Consider the following 21,317-nt stretch of genomic DNA (forward strand, 5'->3'; position numbering starts at 1 on the left):
GGGGGACACTGGGGGACACCGGGGTACACTCGGGGGACATCGGGGGACACTCGGGGACAGCGGGGGACACCGGGGACATTGGGGGGACAGCGGGGGACATCGGGGGACACTCGGGGGACAGCGGGGGACACTCGGGCGACATTGGGGGGACACTTGGGGACACTCGGGGGACATTGGGGGACACTCGGGGGACACCGGGGGACACTCGGGGGACAGCGGGGGACACAGCGGGACACTCGGGGACATTGGGGACACCGGGGGACATTGGGGACACTCGGGGACACTCGGGGGTCCCCAGCGCCCCTCCCCCCCCCCAGCCCGGGGGTCCCCGCGGTTCGGGGGTGGGGGATGGGCTCCAGCTGTGGCGTCACCGCTGGAGGGGACACGGGGGTGACACCGGGTGGGGGTTGGGGACACTCGGGGACCCCCGGGAGCGGCGGGAGGGGGGGAGGGGAGCGCGGGCGCGGCCCCCCCGCGGGGGATTTTGGGGATTTTGGGATTTTGTTTGGGATTTTGGGATGTTTGGGATTCCGCGCTGGCCCCGGGCCACCCGCCGGGCGGGGGGGGGGGGGGGCAGGGCCAGGGGACACGTGGGCGACAACGGGGGGGTGACAGGGGGGTGCGGGGGGGCGACACCCCCGGAATTGACCAAAATTCCCCCAAATTCCCCAAAAATTCCCGAATTCCCGGGAGAGCCGCGGGGGGTGGGGGGGGGGGAGAGGACGGTGACACCCGGGAGGTGCCAGCTCATGGTGACACTGCCAGGGACACTCTGGTGGCACTTTGGTGACACCCGGGAGGTGCCAGCTCATGGTGACACTGCCAGGGACACTCTGGTGGCACTTTGGTGACATCCGGGAGGTGCCAGCTCATGGTGACACTGCCAGGGACACTTTGGTGGCACTTTGGTGACACCCGGGAGGTGCCAGCTCATGGTGACACTGCCCGGGACCCTTCGGTGGCACTTTGGTGACACTCTGGTGGCACTCGAGTGGTGCCACCTCACCCCGGCATTGCCCAGGGACACTCGGGTGGCACCTGGGGACAGGCGGGTGTGGCCCTGCCCGGGGGTGGCACCGCCTGGGGGCGACACTCGGGCGGTGTCAGCTCATGGTGACACTGCCCGGGGACACTCTGGTGGCACTTTGGTGACACTCGGGCGGTGCCAGCTCATGGTGACACTGCCCGGGGACACTCTGGTGGCACTTTGGTGACACCCGGGAGGTGCCAGCTCACCCCGGCATTGCCCAGGGACACTCGGGTGGCACCAGGGGACAGGCGGGGGTGGCCCTGACCGGGTGTGTCCCTGCCCGGGGGTGGCACTGTCCAGGTGTGTCCCTGCCCGGGTGTGGCACTGCCCTGGGACACTCCAGTGGCTCGTGGTGACACTTTGGTGACACTCGGGTGGCAGCCGGGAGCTGCCCAGCCTGGGGGTGGCACCTGGGGACAGGCGGGTGTGGCCCTGCCCGAGGGTGGCACTGTCCTGCTGTGTCACTGTCCAGGTGTGTCCCTGTCCTGGGACACTCCGGTGGCTCATGGTGACACTGCCCAGGGACACCTGGTGGCACTTTGGTGACACTTCGGCGGTGCCAGCTCACCCCGGCACTGCCCAGGGACACTTGGGCGGTGCCAGCTCATGGTGACACTGCCAGGGACACTTCGGTGGCACTTTGGTGACACCCGGGAGGTGCCAGCTCATGGTGACACTGCCAGGGACACTCTGGTGGCACTTTGGTGACACTTGGGCGGTGCCAGCTCATGGTGACACTGCCAGGGACACTCTGGTGGCACTTTGGTGGCACCCGGGAGCTGCCCAGCCTGGGGGTGGCACTTGGGGACAGGTGGAGGTGGCCCTGCCAAGGGGTGGCACTGTCCAGGTGTGTCCCTGCCCGAGGGTGGCACTGTCCTGCTGTGTCCCTGTCCAGGTGTGTCACTGTCCAGATGTGGCACTGTCCAGGTGTTTCCCTGTCCAGATGTGGCACTGTCCAGATGTGTCCCTGTCCAGGTGTGTCCCTGTCCAGATGTGGCACTGTCCAGATGTGTCCCTGTCCCGCTGTCCCTGTCCCGGTGTGTCCCTGTCCAGGTGTGTCCCTGTCCCGCTGTCCCTGTCCAGATGTGGCACTGTCCAGGTGTGTCCCTGTCCAGGTGTGTCCCTGTCCCTGTCCAGGTGTGTCCCTGCCCGCTGTCCCTGTCCCGGTGTCCCTGTCCCGGTGTCCCTGTCCAGGTGCGTCCCTGTCCCTGTCCAGGTGTGTCCCTGTCCAGGTGTGTCCCTGTCCCGGTGTGTCCCTGTCCGCTGTCCCTGTCCAGATGTGGCACTGTCCAGATGTGGCACTGTCCAGGTGTGTCCCTGTCCAGGTGTGTCCCTGTCCAGGTGTGTCCCTGTCCAGATGTGGCACTGTCCAGATGTGGCACTGTCCAGGTGTGTCCCTGTCCCGGTGTGTCCCTGTCCAGGTGTGGCACTGTCCAGGTGTGGCACTGTCCAGGTGTCCCTGTCCTGTCCCGGTGTGTCCCTGTCCCTGTCCAGGTGTGTCCCTGTCCCTGTCCAGATGTGGCACTGTCCAGGTGTGTCCCTGTCCCAGTGTGTCCCTGTCCCTGTCCCGGTGTGTCCCTGTCCAGATGTGGCACTGTCCAGATGTGGCACTGTCCTGTCCCGGTGTGTCCCTGCCCGCTGTCCCTGTCCAGGTGTGTCCCTGTCCCTGTGTGTCCCTGTCCAGATGTGTCCCTGTCCAGGTGTGTCCCTGTCCCTGTGTGTCCCTGTCCAGATGTGTCCCTGTCCAGGTGTGTCCCTGTCCAGGTGTGTCCCTGTCCCTGTCCCGGTGTGTCCCTGTCCAGATGTGTCCCTGTCCAGGTGTGTCCCTGTCCCGGTGTGTCCCTGTCCAGGTGTGTCCCTGTCCAGATATGGCACTGTCCAGGTGTCCCTGTCCAGGTGACACTCGGTGACAGCGGGGGCGGGGCCCGGCCCGGGTGTCCCCGCGAGGTTCCCCGGCTGTGCCACACCTGGCACCGGTGTCCCCTCCCCCTGTCACCTCCTGTCCCCTCCCCGTCACCTCCCCCTGTCACCTCCTGTCCCCTCCCCCTGTCCCCTCCTGTCCCCTCCCCTGTCCCCTCCCCCTGTCCCCTCCTGTCCCCTCCCCGTCACCTCCTGTCCCCTCCCCCTGTCCCCTCCCCCTGTCACCTCCTGTCCCCTCCCCCTGTCACCTCCCTGTCCCCTCCCCCTGTCCCCTCCCTGTCCCCCCCTGTCCCCTCCTGTCCCCTCCCCCTGTCCCCTCCTGTCCCCTCCTGTCCCCTCCCCCTGTCACCTCCCTGTCCCCTCCCCCTGTCCCCTCCCTGTCCCCCCCTGTCCCCTCCTGTCCCCTCCCCCTGGCACCGCTGCGGGATTTGGCACCGGGGGGACACGGGGGGGACATTGGGGACACCCCGGGGGGACATTGGGGACACCCGGGGGGGGGAGGGGACACTGGGGACACCCGGGGGGGGGGGAGGGGACATTGGGGACACCCCGGGGGATTTGGGGACACCCCGGGGGGGTTTGGGGACATTGGGGACACCCCGAGGGGACACTGGGGACACCCCGGGGGATTTGGGGACACCCCGGGGGGGTTTGGGGACATTGGGGGACACTGGGGACACCCCAGGAGGGTCTGGGGACACCCCGGGGGGGGGGAGGGGACACTGGGGACACCCCGGGGGGGTTTGGGGACATTGGGGACACCCCGAGGGGACATTGGGGACACCCCTGGGGGGGAGGGGACATTGGGGACACCCCGTGGGATTTGGGGACACCCCGAGGGGGGAGGGGACATTGGGGGACACTGGGGACACCCCGGGGGGGGGGAGGGGACACCCCGAGGGGACATTGGGGACACCCCGAGGGGGGGGAGGGGACATTGGGGACACCCCGAGGGGGGAGGGGACACTGGCCCGGGGTTTGTCCCCACCCGGGGGTGACTCAGAAAGGGCGCGGCCACAGAAAGGAGGAAACTGGGATTGAACTGGGACTGAACTGGGACTGAACTGGGAATGAACTGGGACTGAACTGGGATTGAACTGGGAATGAACTGGGAATGAACTGGGATTGAACTGGGATTGAACTGGGAATGAACTGGGACTGAACTGGGAATGAACTGGGAATGAACTGGGAATGAACTGGGATTGAACTGGGATTGAACTGGGAATGAACTGGGACTGAACTGGGAATGAACTGGGAATGAACTGGGAATGAACTGGGAATGAACTGGGAATGAACTGGGACTGAACTGGGAATGAACTGGGAATGAACTGGGACTGAACTGGGAATGAACTGGGAATGAACTGGGAATGAACTGGGAATGAACTGGGAATGAACTGGGAATGAACTGGGACTGAACTGGGAATGAACTGGGAATGAACTGGGGATGAACTGGGAATGAACTGGGAATGAACTGGGACTGAACTGGGACCGAACTGGGAATGAACTGGGACTGAACTGGGACTGAACTGGGAATGAACTGGGACCAAACTGGGAATGAACTGGGAATGAACTGGGGCTGAACTGGGAATGAACTGGGAATGAACTGGGACTGAACTGGGAATGAACTGGGACTGAACTGGGAATGAACTGGGAATGAACTGGGACTGAACTGGGACTGAACTGGGATTGAACTGGGACTGAACTGGGACTGAACTGGGAATGAACTGGGAATGAACTGGGACTGAACTGGGACTGAACTGGGACTGAACTGGGAATGAACTGGGAATGAACTGGGAATAAACTGGGACTGAACTGGGACCAAACTGGGAATGAACTGGGAATGAACTGGGGCAAACTGGGAATGAACTGGGAATAAACTGGGAATGAACTGGGAATGAACTGGGACTGAACTGGGAATGAACTGGGAATGAACTGGGAATGAACTGGGAATGAACTGGGACTGAACTGGGGCTGAACTGGGAATGAACTGGGACTGAACTGGGAATGAACTGGGAATAAACTGGGAATGAACTGGGACTGAACTGGGACTGAACTGGGAATGAACTGGGAATGGACTGGGAGCAAACTGGGAATAAACTGGGACTGAACTGGGAATAAACTGGGACTGAACTGGGAATGAACTGGGAATGAACTGGGAATGGACTGGGAGCAAACTGGGAATAAACTGGGACTGAACTGGGAATAAACTGGGAATGAACTGGGAATGAACTGGGACTGAACTGGGAATGAACTGGGAATGAACTGGGAATGAACTGGGAATGAACTGGGACTGAACTGGGAATGAACTGGGAATGAACTGGGACTGAACTGGGACTGAACTGGGAATGAACTGGGAATGAACTGGGACCAAACTGGGAATGAACTGGGACCAAACTGGGACTGAACTGGGACTGAACTGGGAATGAACTGGGACCAAACTGGGAATGAACTGGGAATGAACGGGGAATGAACTGGGAATGAACTGGGACTGAACTGGGAATGAACTGGGAATGAACTGGGAATGAACTGGGACTGAACTGGGAATGAACTGGGAATGAACTGGGAATGAACTGGGAATGAACTGGGAATGAACTGGGAATGAACTGGGAATAAACTGGGAATGAACTGGGAATGAACTGGGAATGAACTGGGGCTGAACTGGGATTGAACTGGGAATGAACTGGGACTGAACTGGGACTGAACTGGGAATGAACTGGGAATAAACTGGGAATGAACTGGGAATAAACTGGGAATGAACTGGGAATGAACTGGGACTGAACTGGGAATAAACTGGGAATGAACTGGGAATGAACTGGGAATGAACTGGGAATGAACTGGGAATAAACTGGGAATGAACTGGGAATGAACTGGGAATGAACTGGGAATGAACTGGGAATAAACTGGGAATGAACTGGGAATGAACTGGGACTGAACTGGGAATGAACTGGGAATGAACTGGGACCAAACTGGGAATGAACTGGGACTGAACTGGGACCGAACTGGGAATGAACTGGGACCGAACTGGGAATGAACTGGGAATGAACTGGGACTGAACTGGGAATGAACTGGGATTGAACTGGGAATGAACTGGGAATGAACTGGGATTGAACTGGGAATGAACTGGGACTGAACTGGGAATGAACTGGGAATGAACTGGGATTGAACTGGGAGCAAACTGGGAATGAACTGGGACTGAACTGGGACTGAACTGGGAATGAACTGGGACTGAACTGGGACTGAACTGGGAATGAACTGGGACTGAACTGGGAATGAACTGGGACTGAACTGGGACTGAACTGGGAACGAACTGGGACCGAACTGGGAATGAACTGGGAATGAACTGGGAATGAACTGGGAATGAACTGGGACTGAACTGGGAGCAAACTGGGAATGAACTGGGAATGAACTGGGAATGAACTGGGACTGAACTGGGACTGAACTGGGAATGAACTGGGGCTGAACTGGGAATGAACTGGGAATGAACTGGGACTGAACTGGGAATGAACTGGGACCAAACTGGGAATGAACTGGGAATGAACTGGGAATGAACTGGGAATGAACTGGGAGCAAACTGGGAATGAACTGGGAATGAACTGGGACTGAACTGGGAATGAACTGGGACTGAACTGGGACCAAACTGGGACTGAACTGGGGCTGAACTGGTTTATACTGGTCTATACTTGTTTATACTGGTCTATATTGGTTTACACTGGTTTATACTGGTGTATACTGGTCTATACTGGTTTATACTGTTTATACTGGTCTATACTGGTTTATACTGGTCTATACTGGTTTATACTGGTTTATATTGATTTATACTGGTCTATAGCGGTTTATACTGGTTTATACTGGTTTACACTGGTTTATACTGGTGTATACTGGTTTATACTGATTTATACTGGTTTATACGGGTTTACACTGATTTATACCGGTTTATACTGGTCTATACTGGTTTATACTGGTTTATATTGATTTATACTGGTCTATACTGGTTTATACTGGTTTTTACTGGGCTATACCGGTTTATACTGGTCTATACTGGTTTTTACTGGTGTATACTGGTTTATACTCGTCTATACCAGTTTATACTGGTCTATACTGGTTTATACTGGTCTATACTGGTTTATACTGGTCTATACCGGTTTATACTGGTTTATACTGGTTTATACTGGTCTATACCGGTTTATACTGGTCTATACTGGTTTTTACTGGTCTATACTGGTTTATACTGGTTTATACTGGTTTACACTGGTTTATACTGGTTTACACTGGTTTATACTGGTGTATACTGGTTTATACTGATTTATACTGGTTTATACGGGTTTACACTGATTTATACCAGTTTATACTGGTCTATACTGGTTTTTACTGGTCTATACTGGTTTATATTGATTTATACTGGTCTATAGCGGTTTATACTGGTCTATGCTGGTTTATACTGGTCTATACTGGTTTATACTGGTTTTTACTGGTCTATACCGGTTTATACTGGTCTATACTGGTTTATACTGTTTTTTACTGGTCTATACTGGTTTATACTGGTCTATACTGGTTTATACTGGGACCGGCCCCTCCCCCACCCCCCAATGTGGGGGGAGAATTCCCAGAAAATCCCGGAATTTCGGGATAACGAGACCCCAATTTTTGGGAATTTTTGGGAATTTTTGGGAATTCAAGCTCCGGGAATCCCCCGGAATTCCGGGACGGCTCCGGATTCTCCTCCTTTTCCCAGGTTTTTTTTGGGAATTGAAGGAAAAATCGGGAATTTTGCTCCCCCCTGGGATTTCCTGGGATCGTTTTGGGAACCTCTGGAATTTCCCAAATTCCTCCCCCCCCCAAAAAAAATTCCAAGAGTTTCGTCCTGTTCCAAGAGTTTTTATTGGATTGGGGATGGAAAAAGCGGAATTCCCGGAAAACCCCGAAATCCTGGGAATTTACACCAAAATCCTGGGAATTCACACCAAAATCCTGGAATTTCAGCCCAAAATCCTGGGAATTTACACCAAAATCCTGGAATTTCAGCCCAAAATTCTGGAATTTTATCCCAAAATCCTGGGATTTTATCCCAAAATCTTGGGAATTCATCCCAAAATCCTGGGAATTCACACCAAAATCCTGGGAATTCAACCCAAAATTCTGGGATTTCACACCAAAATCCTGGGAATTCATCCCAAAATTCTGGAATTTCACACCAAAATCTTGGGAATTCACACCAAAATCGTGGGAATTCTGCCCCAAAATCCTGGGAATTCCACCCAAACTTCTGGAATTTCACCCCAAAATCCTGGGAATTCATCCCAAAATCCTGGGAATTCAGCCCAAAATTCCCGGGATTTCACTTGAAGATCTTGCCCTGGTTGAAGGGTTCTGAATTCCCAGGATTCCAGATCAGAATTCCCAGGATTTCAGCCCCAAATTCCTGGAATTCCAGATCAGAATTCCCAGGATTCCAGCCCAGAATTCCCAGAATTCCAGCCCAAATAATTCCCAGGATTTCAGCCCAGAATTCCCAGGATTTCAGACCCAAATTCCCGTGATTTCAACCCTGAATTCCTGGAATTCCAGCCCCAAATTCTGGGGACTTCAACCCAGGATTCCAACCCCCAAATTCCCAGGATTCCAGCCCCAAATTCCTGGAATTCCAGCCCAGAATTCCCAGAATTCCAGCCCAAATAATTCCCAGGATTCCAACCCCAAATTCCCAGGATTTCAGCCCCAAATTCCCAGAATTCCAGCCCAGAATCCCCAGGATTCCAGTCCAGAATCCCCAGAATTGCAGCCCAAATAATTCCCAGGATTTCAACCCCGAATTCCCAGGATTCCAGATCAGAATTCCCGGAATTCCAGCCCCGAAATCCTGGAATTCCACCCCCAAATTCCTGGAATTCCAGCCCCAAATTCCCGGGATTTCAGCTCTGATCAATTCCCAGGATTCCAGATCAGAATTCCCGGAATTCCAGCCCCAAATTCCCGGAATTGCAGCCCAAATAATTCCCAGGATTCCAACCCCAAATTCCCAGGATTCCAGCCCAGAATTCCTGGGATTTCACCTCTCATCAATTCCCAGGATTCCAGATCAGAATTCCCAGGATTCCAGCCCAGAATTCCCGGAATTCCACCCCCAAATTCCCGGGATTTCAGCCCAGGATTCCAACCCCCAAATTCCCAGGATTTCAGACCCGAATTCCCGGAATTCCAGCCCCAAATTCCCGGGATTTCAGCCCAGGATTCCAGCCCAGAATTCCTGGGATTTCACCTCTCATCAATTCGCAGGATTCCAGATAAGAATTCCCAGGATTTCAACCCCAAATTCCCGGAATTCCACCCCCAAATTCCCAGGATTTCATCCCAGGATTTCAACCCTGAATTCCCAGGATTCCAGATCAGAATTCCTGGAATTCCAGCCCAGAATTCCCGGAATTCCAGCCCCAAATTCCCGGGATTTATTTGAAGATCTTTCCCTGGTTGAAGGGTTCTGAATTCCCAGGATTCCAGCCCAGAATTCCCAGAATTCCAGCCTCGAATTCCCAGGATTTCAACCCCAAATTCCCGGAATTCCAGCCCAAATAATTCCCAGGATTTCAACCCCAAATTCCCAGAATTCCAGCCCAGAATTCCCAGGATTTCAGCCCCAAATTCCCAGGATTTCAACCCCAAATTCCCAGGATTTCAGCCCTGAATTCCCAGAATTCCAGCCCAGAATTCCCAGGATTTCAGACCCAAATTCCCAGGATTTCAGCCCCGAATTCCCAGGATTCCAGCCCAGAATTCCCAGGATTTCAACCCCAAATTCCCGGGATTCCAACCTCAAATTCCCAGGATTTCAGCTCTCATCAATACCCAGGATTCCAGATCAGAATTCCCGGAATTCCAGCCCCAAATTCGCAGAATTCCAGCCCCAAATTCCCGGGATTTCACTTGAAGATCTTGCCCTGGTTGAAGGGTTCAGAATTCCCAGGATTCCAGCCCCAAATTCCCAGAATTCCAGCCCAAATAATTCCCAGGATTTCAACCCCAAATTCCCAGGATTTCAGACCCAAATTCCCAGGATTTCAGCCCAGGATTCCAGCCCCGAATTCTCGGAATTCCAGCCCCAAATTCCCGGAATTCCACCCCCAAATTCCCGGGATTTCAGCCCAGGATTCCAACCCCCAAATTCCCAGGATTCCAGATCAGAATTCCCGGAATTCCAGCCCCAAATTCCCGGGATTTATTTGAAGATCTTGCCCTGGTTGAAGGGTTCAGAATTCCCAGGATTCCAACCCCGAATTCCTGGAATTCCAGCCCCGAATTCCCGGAATTCCAGCCCCAAATTCCCGGGATTTCAGCCCAGGATTTCAACCCCGAATTCCCAGGATTTCAGCCCCGAATTCCCGGAATTCCAGCCCCGAATTCCCGGGATTTATTTGAAGATCTTTCCCTGGTTGAAGGCTTTTCCCACGTGCCGGAATTCCCCTTCCCACAGGAAATATTCCGTCACCAGCGTCCGGCACTCGGCGCTGTCGGGATCCAGCTTCCGCCACGAGTACGACTCGTAATCCACCTGCCAGTCCGGACAGAGCTGGGGAAAAATCATGGAAAAATGGGAATTAGGGAAAAATCCGGGAATTTTGGTGAAATTCCAAAAAAATCTGGGATTATTGGGAAAAAAATTCCAAGAAAATCTGAGATTCCTGAGGGTTTTGGGGTGGATTTTGAGGTGTGGGACTCATAATCCACCTGCCAGTCCGGGAACAGTTGAGGGAAAACTGGGAAAAGTCCTGGAAAAACAGGAATTAGGGAAAAATCTGGGAATTCTTGGTGAAATTCCAAGAAAATCTGGGATTATTGGGAAGAAAATCCCGAGAAAATCCGGAATTCCTGAGGGTTTTGGGAGGGATTTTGGGGTGTGGGACTCAAAATCCAGGTGCCAGTCTGGAAACAGTTGAGGGAAAACTGGGAAAAGTCCTGGAAAAACAGGAATTAGGGAAAAAAATGGGAATTCTTGGTGAAATTCCAAAAAAATCTGGGATTATTGGGAAAAAAACCCCAAAAAAATCCGGGATTCCCAAAGGTTTTGGGAGGGATTTTGGGGTGTGGGACTCGTAATCCACCTGCCAGTCCGGGAACAGTTGAGGGAAAACTGGGAAAAATCATGGAAAAATGGGAATTAGGGAAAAAAATGGGAATTTTGGGAAAAAAACCCAAAAAAATTCCGAGATTCTGAGTGAAAATCCCAAGAAAATCCAAAATTCCTGAAGGTTTTGGGAGGGATTTTGGGGTGTGGGACTCAAAATCCTGGTGCCAGTTTGGGGAGAACTGAGGGAAATCATGGAAAAATGGGAATTAGGGAAAAAATGGGAATTTTGGGAAAAATCCTGAAAAAATTCCGAGATTCTGAGTGAAAATTCCAAGAAAATCCAAAATTCCTGAAGGTTTTGGGAGGGATTTTGGGGTGTGGGACTCAAAATCCAGGTGCAAGTATGGAAAAAGTTGAGGGAAATCATGGAAAAATCATGGAAAAATGGGAATTAGGGAAAAAAATGGGAATTTTGGGAAAAAAACCCCAAAAATTCCAAGATTCTGAGTGAAAATCCCGAGAAAATCCAAAATTCCTGAGGGTTTTGGGGTGGATTTTGGGGTGTGGGATTTGAAATCCGGGTGCAAGTATGGAAACAGTTGAGGGAAATCATGGAAAAATCCTGGAAAAATGGGAATTAGGGAAAAATCCGGGAATTTTGGGAAAAAAACCCCAAAAAATTCCGAGATTCTGAGTGAAAATCCCGAGAAAATCCAAAATTCCCGAAGGTTTTGGGAGGGATTTTGGGGTGTGGGACTCAAAATCCTGGTGCCAGTTTGGGGAGAGCTGGGGAAAAAATGGGAAAAATCATGGAAAAATGGGAATTAGGGAAAAATCTGGGAATTTTGGGAAAAAAACCCCAAAAAATTCCGAGATTCTGAGTGAAAATCCCAAGAAAATCCAAAATTCCTGAGGGTTTTGGGAGGGATTTTGGGGTGTGGGATTTGAAATCCTGGTGCCAGTTTGGGGAGAGCTGCGGAAAAATCATGGAAAAATGGGAATTAGGGAAAAAAATGGGAATTTTGGGAAAAAACCCCCAAAAATCCCAAGATTCTGAGTGAAAATCCTGAGAAAATCCGGAATTCCTGAGGGTTTTGGGAGGGATTTTGGGGTGTGGGATTTGAAATCCTGGTGCAAGTCCGGGAACAGTTGAGGGAAAACTGGGAAAAATCATGGAAAAATGGGAATTAGGGAAAAAAATGGGAATTTTGGGAAAAAAACCCCAAAAAATTCCGAGATTCTGAGTGAAAATCCCGAGAAAATCCAAAATTCCTGAAGGTTTTGGGGTGGATTTTGGGGTGTGGGACTCAAAATCCAGGTGCCAGTTTGGGGAGAGCTGAGGGAAATCATGGAAAAATCATGGAAAAATGGGAATTAGGGAAAAAAATGGGAATTTTGGGAAAAAAACCCAAAAAATTCCGAGATTCTGAGTGAAAATTCCAAGAAAATCCGGGATTTTTGGAAAAAATTTCAAGAAATTCTGGGATTTTGGGGAAAATTCCAAGAAAATTTGGGATTCTCAGTGAAAATTCCAAGAAAATCTGGGATTTTTGGGAAAAATTCCAAGAAAATCCAGGATTCCCGAGGGTTTTGGGAACAGTTTTTGAAATTTTTGGGATTTTTTCCAGGGAATTTTGGGAATTTTTGGGATTTTCTCAGGGTGGCAGAGCCAGAGCTGGAATTTTGGGAATATTCTGGGAGGGTTTTTTGGGAATTTTGGGATAAATTTGGGAATTTTTGGGAATTCTCAGGGTAAAAGTCAGCTCCTGCCCACAGGGAGGGAATTTGGGATAAATTTGGGATAAATTTGGGAATTTTTGGGATAACTTTGGGATAAATTTGGGATAAATTTGGGATAATTTTGGATAATTTTAGGATAAATTTGGGATATTTTGGGATTTTTTTTAGGGCATAAATTTGGGATTTTTTTGGGATAAATTTGGGATATTTTGGGATTTTTTTGGGGGGATAAATTTGGGAATTTTTGGGATAAATTTGGGATTTTTTTGGATAATTTTAGGATATTTTGGGATAAATTTGGGATATTTTGGGATTTTTTTCGGGGGATAAATTTGGGATTTTTTAGGATAAATTTGGGATATTTTGGGATTTTTTTTAGGGCATAAATTTGGGATTTTTTTGGGATAAATTTGGGATATTTTGGGATATTTTGGGGATAAATTTGGGAATTTTTGGGTTAAATTTGGGATTTTTTTGTGATAAATTTGGGATCATTTTGGGTTAAATTTGGGATTTTTTTTGGGATAATTTTGGGATATTTTGGGATAAATTTGGGATAAATTTGGGATAACTTTGGGATGTTTTTTTGGGATAATTTTGGGAATTTTTGGGATAACTTTGGGATATTTTGGGATAACTTTGGGATGTTTTTTTGGGATAAATTTGGGATAAATTTGGGATAAATTTGGGATGTTTTGGGATAAATTTGGGATATTTTGGGATTTTTTTTTGATAAATTTGGGATATTTTGTGATATTTTGGGATTTTTTGGGGGGATAAATTAGGGAATTTTTCGGATAAATTTGGGATTTTTTGGGATAAATTTGGGAATTTTTTTGGGATAATTTTAGGATATTTTGGGATATTTTGGGATAACTTTGGGATGTTTTTTTCGGGTAAATTTGGGATATTTTGGGTTAAATTTGGGATATTTTGGGATAAATTTGGGATATTTTGGGATAACTTTGGGATATTTTGGGATAAATTTGGGATATTTTGGGATAAATTTGGGATAAATTTGGGATTTTTTTTGGATTTTTTTTGGGATAACTCTGGGATGTTTTTTTGGGATAAATTTGGGAATTTTTGGGAATTCTCACAGTGAATGCCAGCTCCTGCCCCCAGGGATGTTTTCTGGGATATTTTGGGATAACTTTGGGATGTTTTTTGGGATAAATTTGGGATATTTTGGGATAAATTTGGGATAACTTTGGGATAACTTTGGGATATTTTGGGATAAATTTGGGATGTTTTTTGGGATAAATTTGGGATATTTAGGGATAACTTTGGGAGGTTTTTTGGGATAAATTTGGGATGTTTTTTTGGGATAAATTTGGGGTGTTTTTTGGGATAAATTTGGGATAAATTTGGGATATTTTGGGATAACTTTGGGAGGTTTTTTGGGATAAATTTGGGATAAATTTGGGATATTTTGGGATAACTTTGGGAGGTTTTTTGGGATAAATTTGGGATAAATTTGGGATATTTTGGGATAACTTTGGGATTTTTTTTGGGATAAATTTGGGATGTTTTTTGGGATAACTTTGGGATATTTTGGGATAACTCTGGGATGTTTTTTGGGATAACTTTAGGATATTTTGTGATTTTTTGGGGATGTTTTTTGGGATAAATTTGGGATAAATTTGGGATATTTTGGGATAACTTTGGGATGTTTTTGGGATAACTTTGGGCTATTTTGGGATTTTTTTGAGATGTTTTTTGGGGTAACTTTGGGATATTTAGGGATAACTTTGGGATGGTTTTTTGGGATAACTTTGGGATATTTTGGGACAACTTTGGGATATTTTGGGATAAATTTGGGAGTTTTTTTGGGATAAATTTGGGATAAATTTGGGATATTTTGGGATAAATTTGGGATATTTTGGGATAACTTTGGGATGTTTTTGGGATAACTTTGGGATATTTTGGGATTTTTTTGGGATGTTTTTTGGGATAAATTTGGGATATTTTGGGATAAATTTGGGATGGTTTTGGGATAATTTTGGGATAAATTTGGGATATTTTGGGGTAACTTTGGGATTTTTTGGGGGGATAAATTTGGGAATTTTTGGGATAAATTTGGGATTTTTTGGGATAAATTTGGGAATTTTTTTGGGATAATTTTAGGATATTTTGGGATATTTTGGGATAACTTTGGGATGTTTTTTTCGGGTAAATTTGGGATATTTTGGGTTAAATTTGGGATATTTTGGGATAAATTTGGGATATTTTGGGATAACTTTGGGAGGTTTTTTGGGATAACTTTGGGACATTTTGGGATTTTTTTGGGATGTTTTTTGGGATAAATTTGGGATATTTTGGGATAACTTTGGGATAACTTTGGGATATTTAGGGATAAATTTGGGAATTTTTGGGATAACTTTGGGATATTTTGGGATAACTTTGGGGTGTTTTTTGGGATAATTTTGGGATGTTTTTGGGATAACTGGGATTTTTTTGGGATAAATTTGGGCTATTTTGGGATTTTTTTGAGATCTTTTTTGGGGTAACTTTGGGATATTTTGGGATAAATTTGGGATATTTAGGGATAACTTTGGGGGGTTTTTTTTGGATAGATTTGGGATATTTTGGGTTAAATTTGGGAATTTTTTTGGGATAAATTTGGGATATTTTGGGATAAATTTGGGATATTTTGGGATAAATTTGGGATTTTTTTTGGATATTTTTTGGGATAAATTTGGGATATTTTGGGATAAATTTGGGATAATTTGGGTTAAATTTGGGATATTTTGGGATAATTTGGGATAAATTTGGGATATTTTGGGATAACTTTGGGATATTTTGGGATAACTTTGGGATGTTTTTTTAGGATAAATTTGGGATAAATTTGGGATATTTTGGGATAACTTTGGGATGTTTTTTGGGGATAATTTTGGGAGTTTTTTTGGGATAAATTTGGGATAACTTTGGGATATTTTGGGATAACTCTGGGATGTTTTTTTGGGATAACTTTGGGATATTTTGGGATAACTCTGGGATGTTTTTTTGGGATATTTTGGAATAACTTTGGGATATTTAGGGATAACTTTGGGATGTTTTTTTGGGATAAATTTGGGAATTTTTGGGATAATTTGGGAATTCTCTCACAGTGAACGCCAGCTCCTGCCCCCGCAGCACCCAGACCCCCGAGATGCTGCTGTCGTGGTCGCTGCCGAAGAGGATGACGGAGGCGAAGGCGTTCTTCCGCAGCTTGTCCAGACGCTGGAACATCCCTGGGAAAAACAGCCGGAATGAAACTCGGGAATAACGGGAAAAAAACAGGGGAAAATGGGAATAAAACATGGGAAAAAAACAGGGGAAAATGGGAATAAAACATGGGAAACACTGGGAAACAACGGGAATGAAACTTGGGAAAAAACCATGGGAATAACAGGAAAAAAACATGGGAATAACGGGAAAAAAACCAGGGGAAAATGGGAATAAAACATGGGAAAAAACATGGGGAAAATGGGAATAAAACATGGGAATAACGGGAAAAAAAACACGGGGAAAATGGGAATAAAACATGGGAAAAAAACCAGGGAAAATGGGAATGGAACATGGGAATGGGGGAAAAAAACATGGGAATAAAACATGGGAAACACTGGGAAAATGGGAATGAAACACGGGAATAATGGGAATAAAACATGGGAATAACGGGAAAAAACATGGGAATAAAACATGGGAATGGGGGAAAAAAACATGGGAAAGTGGGAATAAAACATGGGAAAAAAACACAGGAATAAAACATGGGAAACACTGGGAAAAACGGGAATGAAACTTGGGAAAATGGGAATGAAACGTGGGAAAATGGGAATAAAACCAGGGAAAATGGGAATGAAACATGGGAAAATGGGAAAAAAAACAGGGAAAATGGGAATAAAACATGGGAATAAAACATGGGAAACACTGGGAAACAACGGGAATGAAACTTGGGAAAATGGGAAAAAAACATGGGAAAATGGGAATAAAACATGGGAAAAAAACCAGGGAAAATGGGAATAAAACATGGGAAAATGGGAATAAAACCAGGGAAAATGGGAAAAAAACCATGGGAAAAAAAACAGGGAAAATGGGAATAAAACATGGGAATAAAACATGGGAATAAAACATGGGAATAACGGGAAAAAAACATGGGAATAAAACATGGGAAAATGGGAAAAAAAAACAGGGAAAATGGGAATGAAACATGGGAATGGGGGAAAAAAAACAGGGAAATGGGAATAAAACCAGGGAAAATGGGAAAAAAACCAGGGAAAATGGGAAAAAAAATAGGGGAAAATGGGAATAAAACCAGGGAAAATGGGAAAAAAAACAGGAAAATGGGAATGAAACATGGGAAAATGGGAATAAAACAGGAAAATGGGAAAAAAAACAGGGAAAATGGGAATAAAACATGGGAAAATGGGAATAAAACCAGGGGAAAATGGGAATGAAACACGGGAATAAAACATGGGAATAACGGGAAAAAAACATGGGAATAAAACATGGGAATAAAACATGGGAATAACGGGAATGAAACATGGGAATGGAAAAAAAAACATGGGAAAAAAACCAGGGAAAATGGCAATAAAACATGGGAAAATGGGAAAAAAACCAGGGGAAAATGGGAAAAAAACATGGGAATAAAACATGGGAAACACTGGGAGAAACGGGAATGAAACATGGGAAAATGGGAAAAAAACCAGGGGAAAATGGGAATAAAACATGGGAAAATGGGAATAAAACAGGGGAAAATGGGAAAAAAACCATGGGAAAAAAAACAGGGAAAATGGGAATAAAACATGGGAATAACGGGAAAAAAGCATGGGAATAATGGGAAAAAAACAGGGGAAAAAAAAACAGGGAAAATGGGAATAAAACATGGGAAAATGGGAATGAAACATGGGAATAAAACATGGGAATAACAGGAAAAAAACATGGGAAAAAAAACAGGGAAAATGGGAATAAGACATGGGAATAAAACATGGGAATAACGGGAAAAAAACATGGGAAAAAAACAGGGAAAATGGGAATAAGACATGGGAATAACGGGAAAAAAACATGGGAATAATGGGAAAAAAACAGGGGAAAAAAAACAGGGAAAATGGGAAAAAAACATGGGAATAAAACATGGGAATAACGGGAAAAAAACATGGGAATAAAACATGGGAAAATGGGAAAAAAAACAGGGAAAATGGGAAAAAAAACAGGAAAATGGGAATGAAACATGGGAAAATGGGAATAAAACAGGGAAAATGGGAAAAAAACCAGGGAAAATGGAAAAAAACAGGGAAAATGGGAATGAAACACGGGAATGAAACACGGGAATGAGGGAAAAAAACATGGGAAAAAAAAACGGGGAAAATGGGAATGAAACCAGGGAAAATGGGAATAAAACCAGAGAAAATGGGAATAAAACATGGGAATAACGGGAAAAAAACATGGGAATAAAACATGGGAAACACTGGGAAAAACGGGAATGAAACTTGGGAAAATGGGAAAAAAACCAGGGGAAAATGGGAATAAAACATGGGAATAACGGGAAAAAAAACAGGGAAAATGGGAATAAAACAGGGGAAAATGGGAAAAAAAACCATGGGAAAAAAACAGGGAAAATGGGAATAAAACATGGGAAAAACGGGAATGAAACATGGGAAAATGGGAAAAAACAGGGAAAATGGGAATAAAACATGGGAAAATGGGAAAAAAACCATGGGAATAACGGGAAAAAAACAGGGGAAAATGGGAATAAAACATGGGAATAACGGGAAAAAAACAGGGGAAAATGGGAATGAAACATGGGAAAATGGGAAAAAAACCAGGGAAAATGGGAATAAAACATGGGAAAAAAACCAGGGGAAAATGGGAATAAAACATGGGAATAAAACATGGGAAACACTGGGAAAAACGGGAATAAAACATGGGAAAATGGGAATGAAACCAGGGAAAAAAAACAGGGGAAAATGGGAATAAAACACGGGAATGGGGGAAAAAAACATGGGAATAATAAAACCAGGAAAATGGGAATGAGGTGAGCATGAGGACAGTGAGGATGATGATGATGATGATGAGGAGGACAGTCAGGATGAGGATGATGAGGATGAGGATGGTGAGGACAGTGAGGATGAGGACAGTGAGAACAATGAGGATGAGAATGATGATGAGGACAGTGAGGACAGTGAGGATGAGGATGGTGAGGAGGATGAGGATGATGATGAGGACAGTGAGGATGATGATGATGAGGATGAGGACAGTGAGAACAGTGAAGATGATGATGATGACAGTGAGGATGAGGATGATGATGATGAGGACAGCAAGGATGATGAGGATGATGATGAGGACAATGAGGACAGTGAGGATGATGATGATGATGACAATGAGGACAATGACAGTGAGGACCATGACAATGATGATGATGATGATGACAGTGAGGATGAGGACAGTGAGGATGAGGATGGTGAGGATGATGATGATGACAAGGACAGTGAGGACAATGACAGTGAGGACCGCGACAATGATGATGATAATGAGGACAGTGAGGATGATGATGACAGTGAGGACCATGATGATGATGATGATGATGACAGTGAGGATGATGATAAGGATGATGAGGATGAGGATGATGAGGAGGATGATGAGGACAGTGAGGATGATGAGGACAGTGAGGACCATGACGATGATGATGATGATGACAGTGAGGACAATGACAGTGAGGCCCATGACGATGATGATGATGATGAGGACAGTGAGGATGAGGACAGTGAGGATGAGGATGGTGAGGATGATGATGAGGACAGTGAGGATGATGATGATGATGATGACGATGACAGTGAGGACAATGAGAACAATGACAATGAGAACGATGATGATGATGATGAGGACAGTGAGGATGACGATGATGATGACAGTGAGGACAATGAGAACAATGATGATGATGATGACAGTGAGGACAGTGAGGACAATGAGAACAATGATGATGATGATGATGATGACAGTGAGGATGATGATGATGACAGTGATAATGAGGACAGTGAGGACAATGATGACGATGATGATGATGATGATGATGATGCTGGGTACCTGTGATGAGGTTGCAGCTCATGAAGGTCTGGCTGAGCTCCTCGGGGTACCGGTACTGGCAGTACCACAGGGACCAACCCTCGCGGTCAAAGTGCTCCCAGAAATGCGGCAGCGCCACCCCCAGCGTGTCCTCGTTGGAGTATTTGCGCTTGAACTCGTCCAGGATGAACGGGCTGGGGACAGGAGAGTGACCAGAGTGACCACTGAGTGACCACTGACCCCCTGAGTGACCACTGACCCATCCTGAGTGACCACTGACCACTAACCCTGAGTGACCACAGTGACCCCAGTGCCACCCCCAGCGTGTCCTCGTTGGAGTATTTGCGCTTGAACTCGTCCAGGATGAACGGGCTGGGGACACCAGAGTGACCAGAGTGACCACTGAGTGACCACTGACCCCCTGAGTGACCCCTGAGTGACCACTGAGTGACCACTGACCCATCCTGAGTGACCACTGAGTGACCACAGTGAGCCCAGCGCCACCCCCAGCGTGTCCTCGTTGGAGTATTTGCGCTTGAACTCGTCCAGGATGAACGGGCTGGGGACAGGAGAGTGACCAGAGTGACCACTGAGTGACCACAGTGACCACTGAGTGACCACTGACACTGACCCTGAGTGACCACAGTGACCCCAGCCCCACCCCCAGCGTGTCCTCGTTGGAGTATTTGCGCTTGAACTTGTCCAGGATGAACGGGCTGGGGACAGGAGAGTGACCAGAGTGACCACTGAGTGACCACTGACCCATCCTGAGTGACCACTGACCCTGACCTTGAGTGACCACAGTGACCCCAGCCCCACCCCCAGCGTGTCCTCGTTGGAGTATTTGCGCTTGAACTTGTCCAGGATGAACGGGCTGGGGACAGGAGAGTGACCAGAGTGACCACTGAGTGACCACTGAGTGACCACTGACCACTGACCCATCCTGAGTGACCACTGACCCTGAGTGACCACTGACCACTGACCCCTGACCCCCTGAGTGACCCCAGCGCCACCCCCAGCGTGTCCTCGTTGGAGTATTTGCGCTTGAACTCGTCCAGGATGAACGGGCTGGGGACACCAGAGTGACCACTGAGTGACCACTGAGTGACCACTGACCCTGAGTGACCACTGACCCCCTGAGTGACCACTGACCCTGAGTGACCACTGACCCCTGACCCCCTGAGTGACCCCAGCGCCACCCCCAGCGTGTCCTCGTTGGAGTATTTGCGCTTGAACTCGTCCAGGATGAACGGGCTGGGGACACCAGAGTGACCACTGAGTGACCAGAGTGACCACTGAGTGACCACTGACCCCCTGAGTGACCACTGACCCATCCTGAGTGACCACTGAGTGACCACTGAGTGACCAGTGACCACTGACCACTGAGTGACCACTGAGTGACCCTGAGTGACCACTGACCACTGAGTGACCACTGAGTGACCACTGAGTGACCACTGACCCATCCTGAGTGACCACTGAGTGACCACTGAGTGACCACTGAGTGACCAGAGTGACCACTGACCCATC

General features: G+C 47.5%; 2 protein-coding genes across 17 annotated transcripts in view; one reads left to right on the forward strand and one right to left on the reverse strand.

Moving 5' to 3' along the window:
- The first annotated feature begins 7,521 nt into the window (after window positions 1-7,521).
- Window positions 7,522-10,237, forward strand: LOC131591103 (uncharacterized). Its single transcript, XM_058861578.1, has 3 exons — window positions 7,522-7,998; window positions 8,846-8,863; window positions 9,001-10,237. Exons 1-3 carry the CDS (start codon window positions 7,537-7,539, stop codon window positions 9,427-9,429), a joined length of 909 nt encoding a protein of 302 aa, XP_058717561.1. The 5' UTR covers window positions 7,522-7,536; the 3' UTR covers window positions 9,430-10,237.
- EEF1G (eukaryotic translation elongation factor 1 gamma) overlaps window positions 7,810-21,317 on the reverse strand; it is a 44,840-nt gene continuing 31,332 nt past the window's right edge. For 2 of the 16 annotated variants that reach the window (XM_058861559.1, XM_058861566.1), the window contains 3 exons: window positions 19,812-19,984; window positions 15,858-15,982; window positions 7,810-10,511 (listed from right to left, as the gene is read on the reverse strand). In XM_058861559.1, coding sequence (XP_058717542.1) covers window positions 10,353-10,511; window positions 15,858-15,982; window positions 19,812-19,984 — 457 coding nt within the window. In that variant the 3' untranslated portion in view covers window positions 7,810-10,352. The remainder of the gene's footprint in view (window positions 10,512-15,857; window positions 15,983-19,811; window positions 19,985-21,317) is intronic. The other 14 variants (XR_009280252.1, XM_058861564.1, XM_058861563.1 and 11 more) reach the window with 14 other exon arrangements.

The sequence above is a fragment of the Poecile atricapillus genome, chromosome 37 (assembly GCF_030490865.1).
Source record: "Poecile atricapillus isolate bPoeAtr1 chromosome 37, bPoeAtr1.hap1, whole genome shotgun sequence".
In the NCBI taxonomy this organism is placed as follows: domain Eukaryota; kingdom Metazoa; phylum Chordata; class Aves; order Passeriformes; family Paridae; genus Poecile; species Poecile atricapillus.